The following is a 17753-nucleotide window of genomic DNA, read 5'->3' on the forward strand; positions in this document are numbered from 1 at the left end:
AAGATTGTTTTTATAAAGAAAAAATGTTAAGTAACATTTAGATTTAAAGTAATCATCTTTTTCAAAACCAAACACATTTACTGCATTTATTCCCAGATCAAATCATAAATCCCACAGGCACCTCAGAGCTTCATTACACTGTTTCCGTGCACAATCACAAGCTGATAATGAGGATTCGGAGAGGGGCAGAGATCCCTTCATTAGATTTGTCCTGATACAGCAGCTGACCTGAAACATCCCTCGAGCATTTGATAGCAGAAGGCAACATGATAAAACTTTTAAAGTAGCCAGGTGCTAATAAACTAGAACTGTCACAGAAAACCTGTCAAAGTTTAAAGTTTGGCTAGCCTGGGCTCTCATCTGTCAATGCAAATATGATCAATATGCCATTAATGAAGAATATAAAACTTGTGTTTAATCAAATAAATTACACTAGTGTGAGAATGAGTGAGAACAATCAGCCTATCAATCAAAAGCCAACTGACCTATGTATCACACTAAAATGTATCATTTCAAAAACAAAAAGGGGCTATGTATACATTTCATTTTTGGTTTAAAACAAATAATAATAAAAATTTCACAATATTCACCAGGGGAATGCAAGTTTGTTGAACACACTTTTTTGTCATAGTGGGGCATGTTGTCACAGTGGGAACCTGCATTGAAATTGAAAAGCAAAAAAAAAAAACATTTGTAAAACAACATAATTCACAAATAATCAAACATATAAAAAGCATTGTTTTGGTAAACAGATATTTAGATACAGTCATAAATAAATACAAATTAAACAAAAATTTATTTAAAAAGTAGTTGTATTTACAATGTTAAAAAATGACACAAAAAAATAAAAAATTAAAATATGTATTATGAAATTATTATGACAATTATGAAAAAATACTTTTGTCCTAATTTTGTCATACAATCATTACACTTTCCTGAACGTATCCAGTTCGGTTTAAAAATGTATATTAATTGGTTTTACATTTATTCATTTAGCTGACGCTTTTATTCAAAGCGACCTACAATTGCTATATATGTCAGAGGTCGCATGCCTCTGGAGCAACTAGGTGTAAGTGTCTTGCTCAGGGACACATTGGTGTCTCACAGTGGATTCGAACCTGGGTCTCTCACACCAAAGGCATGTGTCTTATCCATTGCGCCATCACCGGTGTTTTACTAAAATGGTATCGAAAAATTCAAAAACAGTGGCTGTATACACTGCTTAGACTTAGCCATCTAATATATTTCATACTGGTTTATAACTTTTTGTCACTTACATAAATAAAGTAAATTGGTATAATTTGAATCAGAAAAGTAAGACTGATTACCCCTTGACTATTGCCAGTTGATCAGACTAAAACAGTCTAAAAAATGGTTACGTTTATGCAACTGGCACTGATAATAGCAATTTGAACCAGCACACAAAACCACTGCTAGAGAAGCAAGCATTTGTGTAACTGATTTTTTTGTACTCAAAAGACAATTTCGCCATGTGACAACTAGCCCCGTCTCCCCTATGTGCTAAATAATACTTAAAAAAAAAAACGTATAGTGGATCAATTATTAACTAATTCAAATGGTAAATTAAATTTAAGATACATACTGCAAAGTGCAAACTTATATTGCAGAATATATACATTTCCACACTATTGAACCATTCAGAGCACCGCATCACAGGGAACACCACTGTCTGTGCTGCGTAAAAGCGCACGCCATCCAATCCATTGACACTTGGCTCTATAAAAACGCAGCGAGCTGTCAGTGCGCGTGAAGCTACGAACAGACAACATAATTGTCCGATAAACATCACTAAAATGCGGATAAATGCCCCCTCTAAGATCGATTTAATTAACATCGATTTTATATCCCCATCTTAAATATCACCGTTGCAATGTGTGCGCAAAGACGTTGTGTACGGAAAACTATAAGACAGTGAAGAGAGGAGAAGTTGGAAGATTCAGGGATGAGTAACTCGAACAGAATGGGAAAAGTACACTGAACAACAGCAATGCAGAAGACTCCGGAGATGCAAGACGAGCGCACAGAGTACGCGTCTGGAAGTCTCCAGTTAAGTGAATACAATGCGAGCTTCATGGTCAACAGGACTAATCTTTCGTGGAGTGACTTTCAGGATCTCGCCGATTTGGATAAACCCGACTATATGGGAGATGGATCTGCGGTCCTTAGAATAATGATCTCTGTCATTTACTCGGTTGTGTGCGCACTGGGTTTAATCGGAAACATCCTTGTCCTCTATCTCATGAAATCAAAACAAGCATGGAAGAAGTCTTGCATCAACCTCTTCGTGACCAGTTTGGCGGTCACTGACTTTCAGTTTGTTTTGACGCTTCCCTTTTGGGCTGTGGAGAACGCCATGGATTTCACTTGGCTGTTTGGGAAGGCTATGTGTAAGATAGTGTCTTATGTCACGGCTACGAACATGTACGCCAGCGTGTTTTTCCTCACGGCTATGAGCGTCGCGAGATACTGCTCCGTGGCTTCGGCGTTAAAAAGTAGGAGGCGCCGGTTGCGTTTCTCCGCGCAATGGATGACTATCATCATCTGGATAGCAGCGGTCGGTGCCGCTCTGCCAAACGCGATATTTTCAACGACCGCCACTGTATCCAACGAGGAACTGTGTCTGGTGAAATTTCCCGACAGGAGCGGAGACGCGCAATTTTGGCTAGGTTTATACCACGCGCAAAAAGTACTTCTGGGGTTCCTCATTCCGCTCGGAATAATCACGATCTGTTACCTGCTCCTCTTGCGCTTCATAACTAACAAAAATGTGAACACTTCCAGCGCTAAGAGGCGATCCAAAGTGACCAAATCTGTGACTATTGTCGTTTTGTCTTTTTTCCTGTGCTGGCTGCCGAATCAGGCGTTAACCACGTGGGGTATCTTAATAAAACTCAATGTAGTGCACTTCAGTTACGAGTATTACACCACACAGGTGTATATATTTCCAGTCACAGTCTGTTTGGCACATTCAAACAGCTGTCTCAATCCTATTCTGTACTGTTTGATGAGAAGGGAATTCAGAAAGGCGTTGAAAAAACTGTTTTGGCAAATTGCATCGCCTTCTGTGACGAACATGAGACCGTTTACCGCCTCCACAAAGCCCGAGCAGGATGAACACGGTCCCGCGGTGGTTCCTCGCAGTCCCGCGGAGCCCGCGCTTATTTTCTATCCTCCGGGAACGGTCATCTATAACGGCAGAAACGACATTCTGCCTAACAGCACATAAGGAGAAATTATGTTTTCATTATTAAAACAAAATGGCAAATAACTTAATGAATTAGCTTGTACGGTTTTTTTCTCTGCCAACTAACTAAAATCGTTCTCAAAGAAACCAACGCGCAGACTGTTCTGGAACACCTTTTAAAAGTGGAGGGGAGCCTCCCCCATTCAAAATGATCCAGGCTCTACTTCCAATCCGAGTTTTATTTCACACTCCCCTCTCACTATTGAGAGAAGAGAAACCCTTTCCTAGGGCTGTTCAACTTCCTCTCAGCACTGCTTAGATTTATTCTGGAACTGTGAAAACAAGAGAAAAAGTGTTGTATAAAGAATTATTATAGCTACTTTAGTTTATCTACAGAGCACACTATGTGGATCCATATACTTCAATAATGTATCTGTTGGTTTACAAAGAAATATGAATTAGCATTGTTTTTTACCATGAATGTGTCAACAATATCCGATTTATATTTACCTAACAGTATGGCACACTATGTACTTTTGGACAACAAGCAAACCTTTACCCTGCTAATAAACACCTTAAATCCACCAGTAATGTGTTGAGTTTGCTGGTAAGAAAAAAAAAATCCTCTGAACAAACATCCATAACCAGCCAATATACTAGCCTGACCAGGTTAGAAGACTGTGCTGAGACCAGCTAACTATCTGACGCTGGTTGATGTTTTTAGCAGAGTAAAGATACAGTGAATGCTGTGTTATCATAACTGAGTGTTATTTGCATTTGATTTTATTGATTTGTCCAACTTTGTCATCAGATTTAAAAAAAAAATGACGTCCATAATGTTTGTAATTAGATTTATATAAAAACAGCATACATAAAATAATTACAAGCCGAAACAGTTTACATCTGAGGTACAACTCTCTGCTAGCAATACATTTATCATCACCGAAATAGTCAACAATTGATCATCTAAAATGTTAGCATTTCTTAATCCAGTTATTGTTTTGCATAAAAAGTGAATATTTATTGGGATTTGACAATGGACATGATAATGCTCATTGTTTTTTTAAAGTGAAAACATTTGACCTTAAACTAATAATTAAATTGCATAAAACACCAACATCTTGCAATTTTGTCAACTCTTATTCAAGTACATCTAATCTTTCTTTCAACTTCACTGATGAAGGCTGTTATTAGAGAGTGTGGCGTGTAAATTGGAGTGCAAAGAGTAAGACTTGACTTGAATCTGTCTCAGTACAAAATGTACTTTTTTCTTTTCTTTTTCCTCCTCGTGCTCAGTGAACAGAGGAGACGGACCATGAAATAGAGAAAGGTTGTTTATTTGAGGCTTATACATCACATAAAGAGCGCAATAAAGAGGCAGCCAATTAGGGATACCGTTGAAGCAGAGATCACCACCACAATCACACTGCCTGCTACATTGACCAGGGCTCCCAGTCCAGCTCCCACTATGACCTGAGCGAGCTGCACCATGCAGGTAAGAGCTGCGCAGTCCATGCCAGTCCCACGGCTCTCGGGAGCTGGTTCATCACTGCTCAATTTCCTTCGCTCCTATGACAAGAGAGAGGCTTTGCATGAGAGAAGGGCTATCGTTAACTAAATATTACACACGGACATTAAAGATCAAAAAATGACTACACAGCATTCCAAAAAGGATGAAGATCATCTGAAGATCTGAAGTCATTCGTAATGAGCAGAACACTGTGGATCTACAGATCAGAAAGCCTTGCAGAGAGCATTGTGTTTGCTATTTGACGGTTCTAAGAAAGCATGTTCATAGGCACAATTTCGAGCTCTGTGAACAAACGCATAACAATGAGACCATTTCAAGTGCAAGTAATAGCCAAGAAACTAAATCAAAGTTGCATTTTAACCGGGTTTAATCAATTTCTCGATAATTCAGTCTGAGTTCCAGGAAGGGATTTCGATTTGTAATTCAATTTTCTGTTTCCTTGTGACTTCATTAATGCTTCAGACATCCCGGGGATTTTAGAGAGAGGCTAAACAAATCCATATTTGATTTGGAAAGTGAAAAATCAATGTTTTAAACTAAGAACTTGATCTTGAATTTAGAAATGTTCTTGGTCAACAGCTCATATTTTTTAGATACAAAACACAGTTTGGTGTGTGCTAGTGACAGATAAATTCTGCCTTATACATCAACACTTATTGAACAATGTATTGATTCTTATTGGTCAAATCGCAGCATTTGTAGATATGTACTGTTGTCTAGGGCAAGGCTGTACGTTTAATATCATAAAATAATTGATATTGATACACATTTATTCAAAATTAAATTAAATCAATACAGTTGTATGCATTTACTTGTTTGTAGCTATGTAATAAGGAGATTAATGTCCAGTAAGATGGTTTTTAATCACAAAATAAACCACTCGAGGATGATAAATGACCCACCCTCTTCACATAAGTGTCCTGATTACAATCAGGTTTATTTTGTGATAATGACTTTGCATTAGATGAAATTACAAAAAACTAATTGACTTTTTATTTAAAAGACACAACCACAAATGTATTGCGCTGTAAAATGACTATTGTCTATTTAAATATATTTTAAAATGTACAGTACTTTATCCCTGTAATGGCAAAGCTTTTCAGCAGCCATTCCTCTGTGTCACATTTGATCCTTCAGAAATATTTTTCTGCTGTTATGAAAGATCGGGTAAATTTAACAATTAACGGGTGAATTATGTATATGATGTATATTATAATGTTATGATGGAGAATATGCCTTTCTCTACTGACGTTCTAAGTTGTTCAAAGCGTTAAAGATACTGATTTTTATAAGGCAGCTGTACGACTCTTGAGGTGGCGAACGGGAAGCCAGAATGTTAGAGCCCTATAGTGAATATTTGGTCTCCCGTTAAACTCAAACTGTTTGAAGCCATTAACATTAAGTGGAACACAGACTCTTCTCCCTGCAAGTTGCACTATTTGGTGCCAAGTTACTTTATCTACAGCATTTGTGCAATTCTTGCTAACTTCCTGACCCGTGATTTGTGATTAAAATGGTTAAGCCTGTTAAAAGACCACCAAATATTTTCCCATTTTTGGCTTGGGCCCATTTTGTTTTGCCCAAGAGTTTATATTTCTTGTTCATGAATTTATAAAACTGCTGATTTGTTTGTTTTTGACCTGATGCAAGACTCTGAAACTGACCTCTTCCGCCTTGTGGTACTCTGAGATGAGGTTGAATGGGATGGTGTAGAGAGTGCTGGACATGACTCCAAACACACTACACAGTGTCAGCGTGGCTACAATGTTTGGAAATAGGCCGATTAAACCGGTTCCCAAACCAAACACAAAGTAGCCAAGGAAGTACAGTCCCTTCAGGCCAATATATGGCAGGAGCAGCCTCTGCACATCTGGGTGGACACATATGGAAATCATTTAAGGAGGCCTTTAATATAGAACAAATGGTGAATCGGATGAATAGCAAAGACAGATTAACTGATCAGACTCATTCATATCACTGACAAAATGTCTCGACTGATGAAGCCCTCTGAAATGGCCTTTTCAATAACATACGACTTCCAGCACTAATTAGAATGACAGGATGTTGAAAGGGACTGTACAATACACTTTTTCTGAGAGAATCACAATTTCAACCCCAGACTGACTTGGTAGGGCCATGTATTATGTGACTGTAATTGAACAGTCTTCTTTTGTCTGGATGCATTAAGAGACTGCAGCTCTAATAAAGTCAAGAAGAATGAACAGTTGAGTTATGGTTTAATATTACTCACATGAATAGAGTGCAGAGGAGACGGCGTTGATGCACAGGCCCCAGCAGCCCACTTCAACCCCTCTCTCATACGTCGCATAGGAGGTGGAATTGTGTTCAGCATATGGGTTCCCCTTATATACAATCTAAAGATGGATACACAGATCCCAGGGATGTTAGATGTTAGACATCATCACATCTTAGGCGATCCATCAGCCATTGGTCAAATGGGGTAAAAACACTTAAATCCAGAGCTAGAGAACCTCTCCACAGGTGACTCTTTTTCCATTACGCTACTTAAGTGAACCAGCACATCACAAGGCTTTTTTCATTTAGACATGACATGGCAAATAAAAGGGACTCAATAACATATTTTTTTGAAACATTCTCTGCTCTGCTGTGATCTGTGTGGGTTAGTTGGAGATGCCTCAAAGATGGAGGCATTTTCTTCGTTTTATCAAGCTTTTTGTTACCGCCATCACATCTAATCATATTAGTACACATCCTGTTAAGAATGTCTATTCACTGCGTCAGCTGTCATTGCCCTGAATGTTTTCCACTTTGTTGAGGTCAGCAGTACAACTTTCTTTACACTTCAGCCGCCTACAAGGAGATTTACTCATTTATCTCAATTCAACACTGATAAAGCTAGCTGTGCGAGGGAAAAGAAGAAAAAGACACTGCTACCTTTTAACCACAATTCAAAGCATCATTGATTATTTTTCAGTGTGGGGTGCTACTCTTCCAGGAGTGCTAAATTGAAATCTAATGGCTTGGAAAATAAAAAAAGATGAATGATAGAGACGTAGAGGGGCGTAGAATACTTTTTCGGGCAAGTGTGTTTACATGGGCCCAATGCGAATAAAACTAGGTTTAAATTTTAAATGTATGACCTGAAGTTTTATTCTTATCCAAAAGGCGATGTGAACATTATGGAGCGTTAAACACTCACGTAATGTTTTTTATTTAAACTTAAAGCCGGAGATAGTCCTCGCAGACACATTTTGACTGATGGAACTTGAAGACAATAAACAGACAATCTTTATTACGGTACAGAAACTATAGCCTTATTCTATAATAAAAATGTAACGTTTTACATAAAATCAATCATACAAACCAATCATAAAATTGTCATTAGGACAATATAGGGAAAAAATGTAATATTATAGAAAAAAAGTTATTGGATATTGTTCAGCAGTGTATTTGATTTCTTAGCTAGTTTAAAGTAAGAGATAAGAAAAAATAAAACCTGTCAGTTAGACAAAGGTCAGAAAAAAAATGGTATTAGACTTGACATTTCTGTTCCCCTCACTTCTGAAATGATGGCTATATATACTTGGTTAGAGATTTGATGATAATGCTCAGGAGATATTAAGCTTTTTTTGTTTGTTTTTTGCTTTGACAACCTACTTAGCTACTTAATTTTAGTAGCATTTAATATAGTCATATCACCAAAACAATTAAAAAGAACCAATATCTATTAATAAAATATATTACTGTCGGATTATTTCCAGCATTTCTCTCACATTTCTTTCATAAACTTAATCATTTTAGTGAATTAATTCATCCGGACACACATTCCAACACATTTTTGGTTATCCCTCAGCACACTCAGCTACAAAAGATTTGATGCTGAATATATAGCTATGATGCTGAATATAGAGCTTTGTCCATCACATGTTATGAATACATTACATAACCAGTTATTAAGTTGTAATAATATTTCACAGTATTACCATTTTTACTCAAATAAATGCTGCTTTGGTGAGCATAAGAGACTTCTTTTAAAAACATTACAAAATCTTACCAACCCCAAACCTTTGAACTGTAATGTAGCTACTCTTCAAATTGTGAAAACAAACAAAATCAAACAAAAAATTCAAGAATATCAGTGATTTTAAAACAAAACCAAAATAACTTTACATCCACAAATGTGTGAAGTGGTGGTAGTTTGACCAGAGCCAATGATTTTGTCTGAGCTATGAATAACATTTAAAAAAATAATAATAATAATACAATTAACATTTTCTCATTTTATTTGTATGATGTTATTTTAGTGTAGAATGAGCTACACAATAATTAAAGCTGTTTGTTATTAGGATGACAAAAAGTTTTAAAAGTAAAATTTGTAGGCTGCTCTACCTCAGTAATCTATCAGCGCTTGTCAAAATGATCGAGTTGGCCAATCAAATCAAAGAAGGCGGGCCTTACTGTCACAATGCAACGAGAGTTTGTGAAAAGATGTAAGTGGATGCAAGTATTAGACAACTGTTTTATGATAGAAACATCAAGCGACCGACAGTAATAGTGATGCAACCTAGTGATGCAAACTACTCAACTTTATATGAAATTTTGCTGTTTTGAATTGAAAATATGCATGTGATTCATAAATAAATGTGACGAGACAAGAAACGTTTGCTTTCTTGACATATTAGACCAGGGGTGGGGAATGTCGGTCCTGGAGAGTTTAGCTCCAACCCTGAAAAAAAACTCACCAGATTGTAGCCTTAGTGATCCTAAAGACATTGATCAGCTGGTTCAGGTGTGTTTGATTAGAGTTGGAACTAAACAGGACAGTGGCTCTCCAGGACCAACGTTCCCCACCCCTGTATTAGACATACTAATAAGAGTGAATGTGTGCACATGTTAACCCCACGTCTGCCGGTAGGTGCCCCGCTAAGCACAAAAGTGAAACTCTGCCTATGTGTCTAGCAGTTTTATGCTTGACTGCATTCAGTAGGCCAGGGGTTTCATTTAAAGGCTAGACTGCAGTGCGTTAACATTAGGAGTGTCAGCATAATGTATTTTACGGCCGTACTGATCCCTCTCTTTAAAGATAGGGATGTGCAAAACTAAGCACGACTGGGTAAGTCAAATTCCATCAAAAGAAAAAAAAGCCTAATTCCCTCACCTGCCCCATAAAGTCAGTGAAGAAAAGCATGTTGCACAGGAAGGCTGTCCATCCCAACAGATGAGTCACACATAGACAGCGGTAATGGCTGGGCATGCTGATCATAGCTGACAGCAGAGATTTCAGACTCAACCTCTTCTGTCCCTGAAACACAGTTATGCACACAGGTCAATAATGTCTTCTGAAAGGTTCAAAAGCTCAAAGCCAACAACACTTACCAGACAACATTTAAGAAACATATCAACTTTATGCAGTACGAAGATCTTATAGTCATCTCTGCACTTTATACTGGGATGAGAATGTACTTTAATACTAAAATAATTTAATTAACACTTCGAAAGATAATCTAACCAATTTTTTGACAAAATAGGCTGAATAAACCCTTATATCGGTGTGACTTACTCAAGAAATTGTTATTAAGAATGTAATACAGATTTCCATAAACACAGAGGGTTGCTCTAGTCAAGAGATACAAAAATCTTAAATTCCTTTTGATGCCAAAACTCAATTGCTGATGGAAAAAATATATTGGTTGGCCAATGGGGAGAAACAACTAAATGATTTCTCTTATGAACAGAGTTGTTGATTTGGTCTTGTAATGAATATGAAGACTGAAGGGCTAAAATCAGCAACGCATCGCTATTCATACGCATATACAATTATAATTATTATTATGAATACACACACACATATACATATACAAAAACCTTCATGGCTTTTATTATCTCTAGAGCCAAAATAACATTTTGCACACTCATGCATGAAATGCAACTGATGTCTTCCATAATTTCAATACAATTTCCCTGAGGTACTTATACCTCTCTGTGTTTCATTCGAGACATTTATCAGTGTTATATCTGTCAGCCAGTGAAACAAGCTTCCCATCACTTCCGTACATTAACAAAAACGATATGTTCTAACATTTTGACCAAGAGCAGTGCTTGGTGGAATATAACTCTTTCTCAGGGACAGATGGCAGATATGTGAGGTTTGTAGCAGGTTAATGATTGGGAGATTTTGACGGAGTTGGAGTCTAGACTGACAGGATTAGTGAGATGTGCAATTCCTTTCACTTTAGTGCCATTAACAATTTGATATGAACATTAACCCTCTGGGGTCAAAGAGCTTTGCTGTTATGGGTATAAAACTACAACACAGTGTCAATATTTTTGACCCTATATTCTGATTATACAGACATATACCATTAGTAAAGCATACATTTGGGTGGTAAAGTGCATAGTAGAAATCTGGGGAAGCATTTTACAGATCTAAAAATAAGCTGCATTAATGCATCACTTGGTGTGACTCACTGGCAAGACAAATTTCAGTCTAGGTTAAGTTTCACATGCAGAGGTTTTACAAAGAGCATGCCCAATTTTTATGATTCAGAAGGAGCATTCTAATGATGATCTGAAACAGGATTTGAGACACCCTAATGATCATCCGAAATATGTGGTCCAAAAGCCTGAGACCAAACTAAAAATATGTGGTTTACCATCCATAAATAAAGTTTACAGATATATAAATATATTTTAAAAGAGATGAGTTATTACATAAAATTAACAAGAAATATTTAAGAGTATGCACTATTTTAGATGATTAATCAATGTTCAACATTTTGCTGTAATTGTTAGACTGAATAGTTTTTTTTTTTACTAATACAAATGCAAAAAAGAAGCATCATCTTTTACTTGCATTAGCATTATAGTGGTCTCAGGATTTTGAACCTCGCCGTATAATGAGACTCAGATGTCTAAAATCCCTGCTATATTATGTAACTATTTTAAATGGTAAACGTGAGACTGGTTTAACACTTAATGAACTAATAAAATATAGTGAGAACTTTGAAAAGGGTGTACATTTTTTTTCCACTGGGAATCTTTGAACTTCACAATCAAGTCACACATATGGCCATAATGAGTACAACACATCACCACAAAGACCTCTTAATACGCCATTACTTGTTGTATTTTTAATAAACTAAAAAAAAAAGCATGTGCTGATTTTTATTATCAACTAAACGAGGAACTGTTTCTGTGAGGACATGAACAATACCCAACCTAATTACAGCTCACAAAGGCTGTTGCTCCGGGGTCTGAAACGGGTCATTAAAATGTGAAGGGAAATTGGGTGCAGACTGATCCAAGAGTAAAAGCCACATGAAAAGGATTTAAAAGTAGCACAAATGACCAACCTCACTATTAGGCTGCTTGGCACTGGGCGTGACTGCATTGGCTTCACTCAGGGCAGAGAACGAGCGCTGCCTCATTTCAGGCAGAGGTGGCAGTTCTTTGGATACTGCGCCATAGCCATTATGATGCGGGCCTTCCAGGAGCAGGGAAGCGGTTGGACAAGAGTCCGAACCGTGATCTTTAATCAATGGTTTCTCTGGGATGCTGAAAAGGTGCATGGTGAGAAAAATGCCCCAGGTTAGAGATGAGAAAAAATAGATAACTTGGTACTCTGAACCCAGTGCAAATCCAAGAGCAGAGTGACCCCAGTCCATGGCTCCAATCAGGTATCCAAAGGCTCCACCTAGACCTGAAAGGAAGCACAGCAGATTGCTTTGAAGGAAAAAAAATAAAAAAATAAAAATAAAAATAAAAATGTCACACTCGATTTTCTGAGCAACTAAAAGCTTTGACAGCATTTTTTCAATCAACAGCAATTCTGACCATGTTACTAAAATAACCATTTGCATATCTCAGGTGTTAAAACCAAGACCCATTGTGTTTTTCTGGTGGTGCTGCTAGTAGCACCTATGGGGTGACAGGGTTGACATAACATGGCTGTGTCATTTTAAAAAAAGAATCTGAACCTACGAGACGTTGTTTAGCTGGTGAAACATGCAAGGAAAACCATTTTGATAAAGACTGACTTTGAAATGCCCTTATTTAGTAATGTTTTATAAATATCTGATGATACTGACAAAAAAAATACACATATTTACATATATATAAAAATACAATAGGCTGTAAATCGTTTCAAGTATGTATACTTTTCAAAATTAACCTCTTCCTTCTGCCAGGACGTAGCAGTCATTTTCTTTTAAAAGATACACTACCAAAAGTTACACTGGCTACTCAAGTCTTGGGGGTCTCTTATGCTCACCAAGGCTGCATTTATTTGATAATATATATAAAAAATACAGAAATGCAGTAAAAACAATAATATTGTGCAATATGTTTTCTATTTAATATAGATTTAAAAATGTAATGCATGTGATGGCAAAGCTTAAAGGGTTAGTTCACCCAAAAATGAAAATTCTGTCAGTAATTACTCACCCTCATGTTGTTCTAACCCCATAAATTCATCTTCGGAACATAAATTAATATATTTTTGATTAAATCTGAGAGCGGTCTCACTCCTCCATAGGCTTCTATGGGATCGAAACTTGCCGGCCCATGAAGTTAGTAAAGACAATGTTTAAAATAGTCCAAGTGACTACAGTGGCTCAACCATAAGTTTATCAAGCGCCAAGAATACTTTTTGTGCGCAAAAATAACGACTTTATTCAACTAGTCATTTTCTTCTCTGTCGGCCTCTGAGTGAGTTCACGTAGTGGAACAGCGCCCCACTTCTGTGTTGTACGTCAGAACGTAGGCTCACTATTGGCCTACACTGGTCATGTGTGTGATGCTGGCCAATAGTGAGCCTACGTTCTGACCAACAACACAGAAGTGCTGCGCTGTTACACTACGACAGCTGACAGCTCTCAGATTTAATCAAAAATATCTTAATTTGTGTTTCGAAGATGAACGAAAGTCTTACGGGGTTGGAACAACATGAGGGTGAGTAATTACTGACATAATTTTCATTTTTGGGTGAACTATCCCTTTAATTCTCAGCATCATTACTCCAATCTTCTGTCACATGATCCTTCATAAATCATTCTAATATGCTGATTTGGTGCTCAAGAAACATTTCTATTATCAATGTTAAAAATTATTGTGCTGCTTGATATTTTTGAGGAAAGAAAAAAGCTTATTTTTTTCAGGATTCTCTGATGAATAGAAAGTTCAAAAGGACAGCATTTTTACATATTTTACATAACAGAATAGTACATATTTACACTACTATATAACAAAAATATACATAGATATTAAAACATGATTTTTACATGATTTTTTTTTTTAATTAACATGAAATATTGAATTATAGTCTGAGGGCAGGTGGTTTTAGCGATAATGAAATTACATCATTTTGGTAAAATACAGAGAAAAGCAAATTAAGTATTGCATTTAAAAGAGCAAAGTTCCAATTTGTAATCAAAGTCATGTTACATTGCAGAACATATTGTGTGCCATTTTGTCTCAAAAATCAGTTATAGCAGATCACAAATAAAGAAAAAAACACCCAGGGTTATGCGCAATTACACCCCTGAGCCACAGAAACGACCCAGTCATGTGGCTCTGAAGCTCTCAGCTCCAACCCATGATCTCAGCACATGACTGGGCCTGTTTGGATTAGGATACCCTGAGTGCACACAGACCCCTTGGTGCCTGACGAACACAACCAGGCTTTACTATAACTGGATAACAGACCCCATGACGTTCTTACAACCTATTTTTCTGTGATGATTTTAGTGTATAAGAACACATACAATCGATTATATAGACAACTTGGTTATTAAATAACTTTGTTTGATTCATTATTTAGTGTACACTACATTCCACAATTCCTAAAAATCAGTGAGTGTAAAGACAGATATATTTTGTCTTGTAAATGCTCTCCACACAAGACTGAAAGCACACGTGTCTAGTAGCCTGACTAATATGTTGCTTTCCTTTTTTTCCTGAAGAGATTTGTACTGTTATCTAAGACGGCTTTTCTTCCTTTTCAGATCGTGCAAGTTCATGTGTGACAGTGATGAAACATGCAGAAACAAATTCCTCCAAAGATATTAAGATTTCGACCAACAACACAGATTTTACTGGGAGTTTAGAAAGACACATGCAGCATTTCTTATGTTTTGTTAAAGCTTTACTGCTGCCATAAAGAAAGTTACACCAGTAATATGGCGCCAACGCACGCAAACGACCAAGTAAAGATGTTGAAAGAGGAAACAGACTGTTGCCATAGTGCCAGCCAATTTCACACAAGGATCTGCTTTCAAAAATGCTTCTGTGAAAAATGCTGTCAGTCAGCTTCATATTATAGAACGATCTGTAATTTACCAGTCTTAATTTCTCATCAAGATCAAAATGGCATGAAACCATAAAAAGTACTAGGATGCGCAGTATGCATCTATGTAAAATCTTAAAAATATATGAATGCCATTGCAGTGATGACATCTAGATGCCATTATATAACTGCAATCTATAATGAAAATAACCATGAAACCAAGGAAAGTCACAAATGAAAGTCAACCTACAAATATACGCAGTAGTCCTTCACAACAGCACTCACTTAATAAAAAAAAGTGCTATATGTACTTCAAACTGGCATAATGTCATGATTCACAATGCTTCAGAACATCTCTGCATCAACTGAAGAGTAAGGTATATTGCGGTGTTCTTTATGGAAATGTCAATGTAACTTGACAACCTGCTCTTAATGAGACAGATGTATTTTTCTTGCGTTAGAAGCTAGATTTTTTGCTGTTAAAGCAAGTCTTTGTCTTTCTAAAACGTATGCTAATTCAATGCACCCACCAATAAAGTTTAATGAGAGATCTTTTATCGTACAAAGCAAGGCCAAGCAAAGCATTTATTGATACTCTTTACCTGTGAGTAAGGCATGATAATGAAGACCTCGCTCCTTATCCCGATGAGAACACACATCAAACAAATAGGCTTTAATGGGTCCGTCAATGAAGTCCGCAGCAAAGTCAAACATCACCACTCCAAACATAACCACAACGATGGCCCATGTCCTTTTAACATTTCTATCCTCTAGTATAGCTGGAGGAGAGAAACAACATCAAGCTTAGTTTCATCAAAAGCTCCTTATGCATTCAATGGTAATAAATTAAATATGACTTCTTATATAGATTTTAAAACTTAAGGTCAGGACATCAATCAGAAGGCAAAAATGAGCCAATGCATTATTAAAAAATGATGACGATTAAGAAATCAATAAAAAAAGATTTTTTTTTTTTTACCAGTTATGTTCCTATTCTTTTAGTATTTTGCAGTGTATAAACTAAATAAATAAAAGTGTGAATCGGTTTCAATTTTCCATATAGCTAAAGGACACCTCATTGCATTAATGAAAACAGCTATTTTCTTAATTTTAAATGTGTGTGCTTGGTAAAATAAAAAAGTGCACGTTACTACAAATAATTAGAAATCTAGATCTGTATTATTTAATAGGAAACATTGTGAACGGGAATAAGCAAAAACAGACACCTCTAACGCTGTACAACATTTTCAAAGCAATATCCAGCTGTTATTTTCCTGTCTAATTCCTGTCTAGAAAAATCGAGTCACTTTAAAAAAAAAAGCATTTTAAAACATTTGCAGTTCCTATATCTGCTTCTCTTCTGTTCATTCTCATCTTTTTACATTCCAACCTAACAACATAGTCAACGGTCAAGCGAAAACAGATAAACTTTGCTTACGGTTTTTAAAATTACATCAACTTTGTCTAATATTACAGCAAAATATAACTACTAGCCTAGACACAAGTAGCTCCGGATTTGATCATCTAGAGACAGATCCATCACGTTTACTTTAGCAACACCTACCTGATGTAACAGCATCTCCATTTAGAAATAAAGTCAGGCCCACTAACATCATAATCCCCAGTAAGAGTATGTACGGTCGCCTTCGGCCCCATGGGGACCTACAGAAGTCGCTTGCCGAGCCAATGACAGGCTGTAGGATAAAACCCAAAATAGGGCTGATGAACCACACCAGGCTGTACAGGTGTTTGGGAAGTCCAACGCTCAGCAACACCGGCGTGACAAACGCCGCCTCAACAGCGTAGCAGAATTCCCTTCCGAACATGACCATGCCATGCATGATAAGCCTTCCTCTTGAGCGCTTGGGAGGCTCCACCGCTCCAAACACAGCCGGTTCCATACTGTCCAAATAGTCCTCTTTCTTTCCTGAGTCCACCGGGTAGTGCTCCATTGATGTGACCGGGCTGTCCGGTGCAGAGAACCTGCAAGGCTGGTCCTCGGTTAGGAGAGTCATGGTTCTCGGTGTTGAAAATCTTAATTCCTACTGCATAGCTGAGCGATAAACCTCAAGACTAGTCGCATTCACATTGTGAGCTGAGCTGAGAAGAAAAGAAGGTGGTGGTCTTGTTGGGATGAAGGAAATAAGCCTTGCTTTTTTTTTTCCAGTCTTTGTTGCCAAAGGCTGCTGGTGGAGTTGGTTGTAAGCACGTGACAAAGATTATGAGCTGTATACGTTCTTCTCTTCCTCCTGGGTTACAAGAGGTTAGAAGTTAAGTGCAAGACAGAACAAACAAAACACAGTTAACGTAATAGCAAATGGCAATCAGATAAAGGGAACATTAGAGTGTTTGTGGAAATATAAAGGTTATGAAAAATGTAGTTTTAACAAGGATATTTGTGGTCTTGGATGCTGGGATTGCCCATTAGGTAAATCAAGTGACATACCATGTGATTCCTCTGCCAACGGCTTCAACGGGGTTGGAAAAAGAAGGTAACGTATTTATAGTCAACGAGCCAAAGCTTACAACCCTACGCAATGATCCCTCTCCATTCACACGACTAACCTCTGTTGCTGACTCAAATCTGTCATGAGACATTGAGAGTCTGTTCAACAATCATGTGAGCTTCTCACGGAACATCATCCACTCTCTCTTGGACTTAATCTACAGAGGTCGAGCTGTGGATCACAAGCAACCGGTCAGATGGTGCCGCATGCATAAAAACGCCACATTCCACACATATCTCGATGTGA

The 17753-nt window shown here is 37.3% G+C and overlaps 2 protein-coding genes across 2 annotated transcripts; one reads left to right on the top strand and one right to left on the bottom strand.

Moving 5' to 3' along the window:
• The first annotated feature begins 1995 nt into the window (after positions 1–1995).
• On the top strand, positions 1996–4120 carry rxfp3 (relaxin family peptide receptor 3). Its single transcript, XM_079585907.1, has one exon. It carries the CDS (start codon positions 2009–2011, stop codon positions 3245–3247), a length of 1239 nt encoding a protein of 412 aa, XP_079442033.1. The 5' UTR covers positions 1996–2008; the 3' UTR covers positions 3248–4120.
• Positions 4121–4300: 180 nt separating this feature from the next.
• Positions 4301–17586, bottom strand: slc45a2 (solute carrier family 45 member 2). The gene is made up of 8 exons (XM_079585906.1): positions 17447–17586; positions 16565–17249; positions 15603–15779; positions 12071–12417; positions 9877–10020; positions 6988–7111; positions 6401–6606; positions 4301–4774 (listed from the first exon to the last, which is right to left on the bottom strand). Exons 2-8 carry the CDS (start codon positions 17013–17015, stop codon positions 4559–4561), a joined length of 1665 nt encoding a protein of 554 aa, XP_079442032.1. The 5' UTR covers positions 17016–17249; positions 17447–17586; the 3' UTR covers positions 4301–4558.
• Between the last annotated feature and the right edge of the window lie 167 nt (positions 17587–17753).

This window comes from Phoxinus phoxinus (genome assembly GCF_949152265.1).
Source record: "Phoxinus phoxinus genome assembly, chromosome: 17".
NCBI lineage: Eukaryota > Metazoa > Chordata > Actinopteri > Cypriniformes > Leuciscidae > Phoxinus > Phoxinus phoxinus.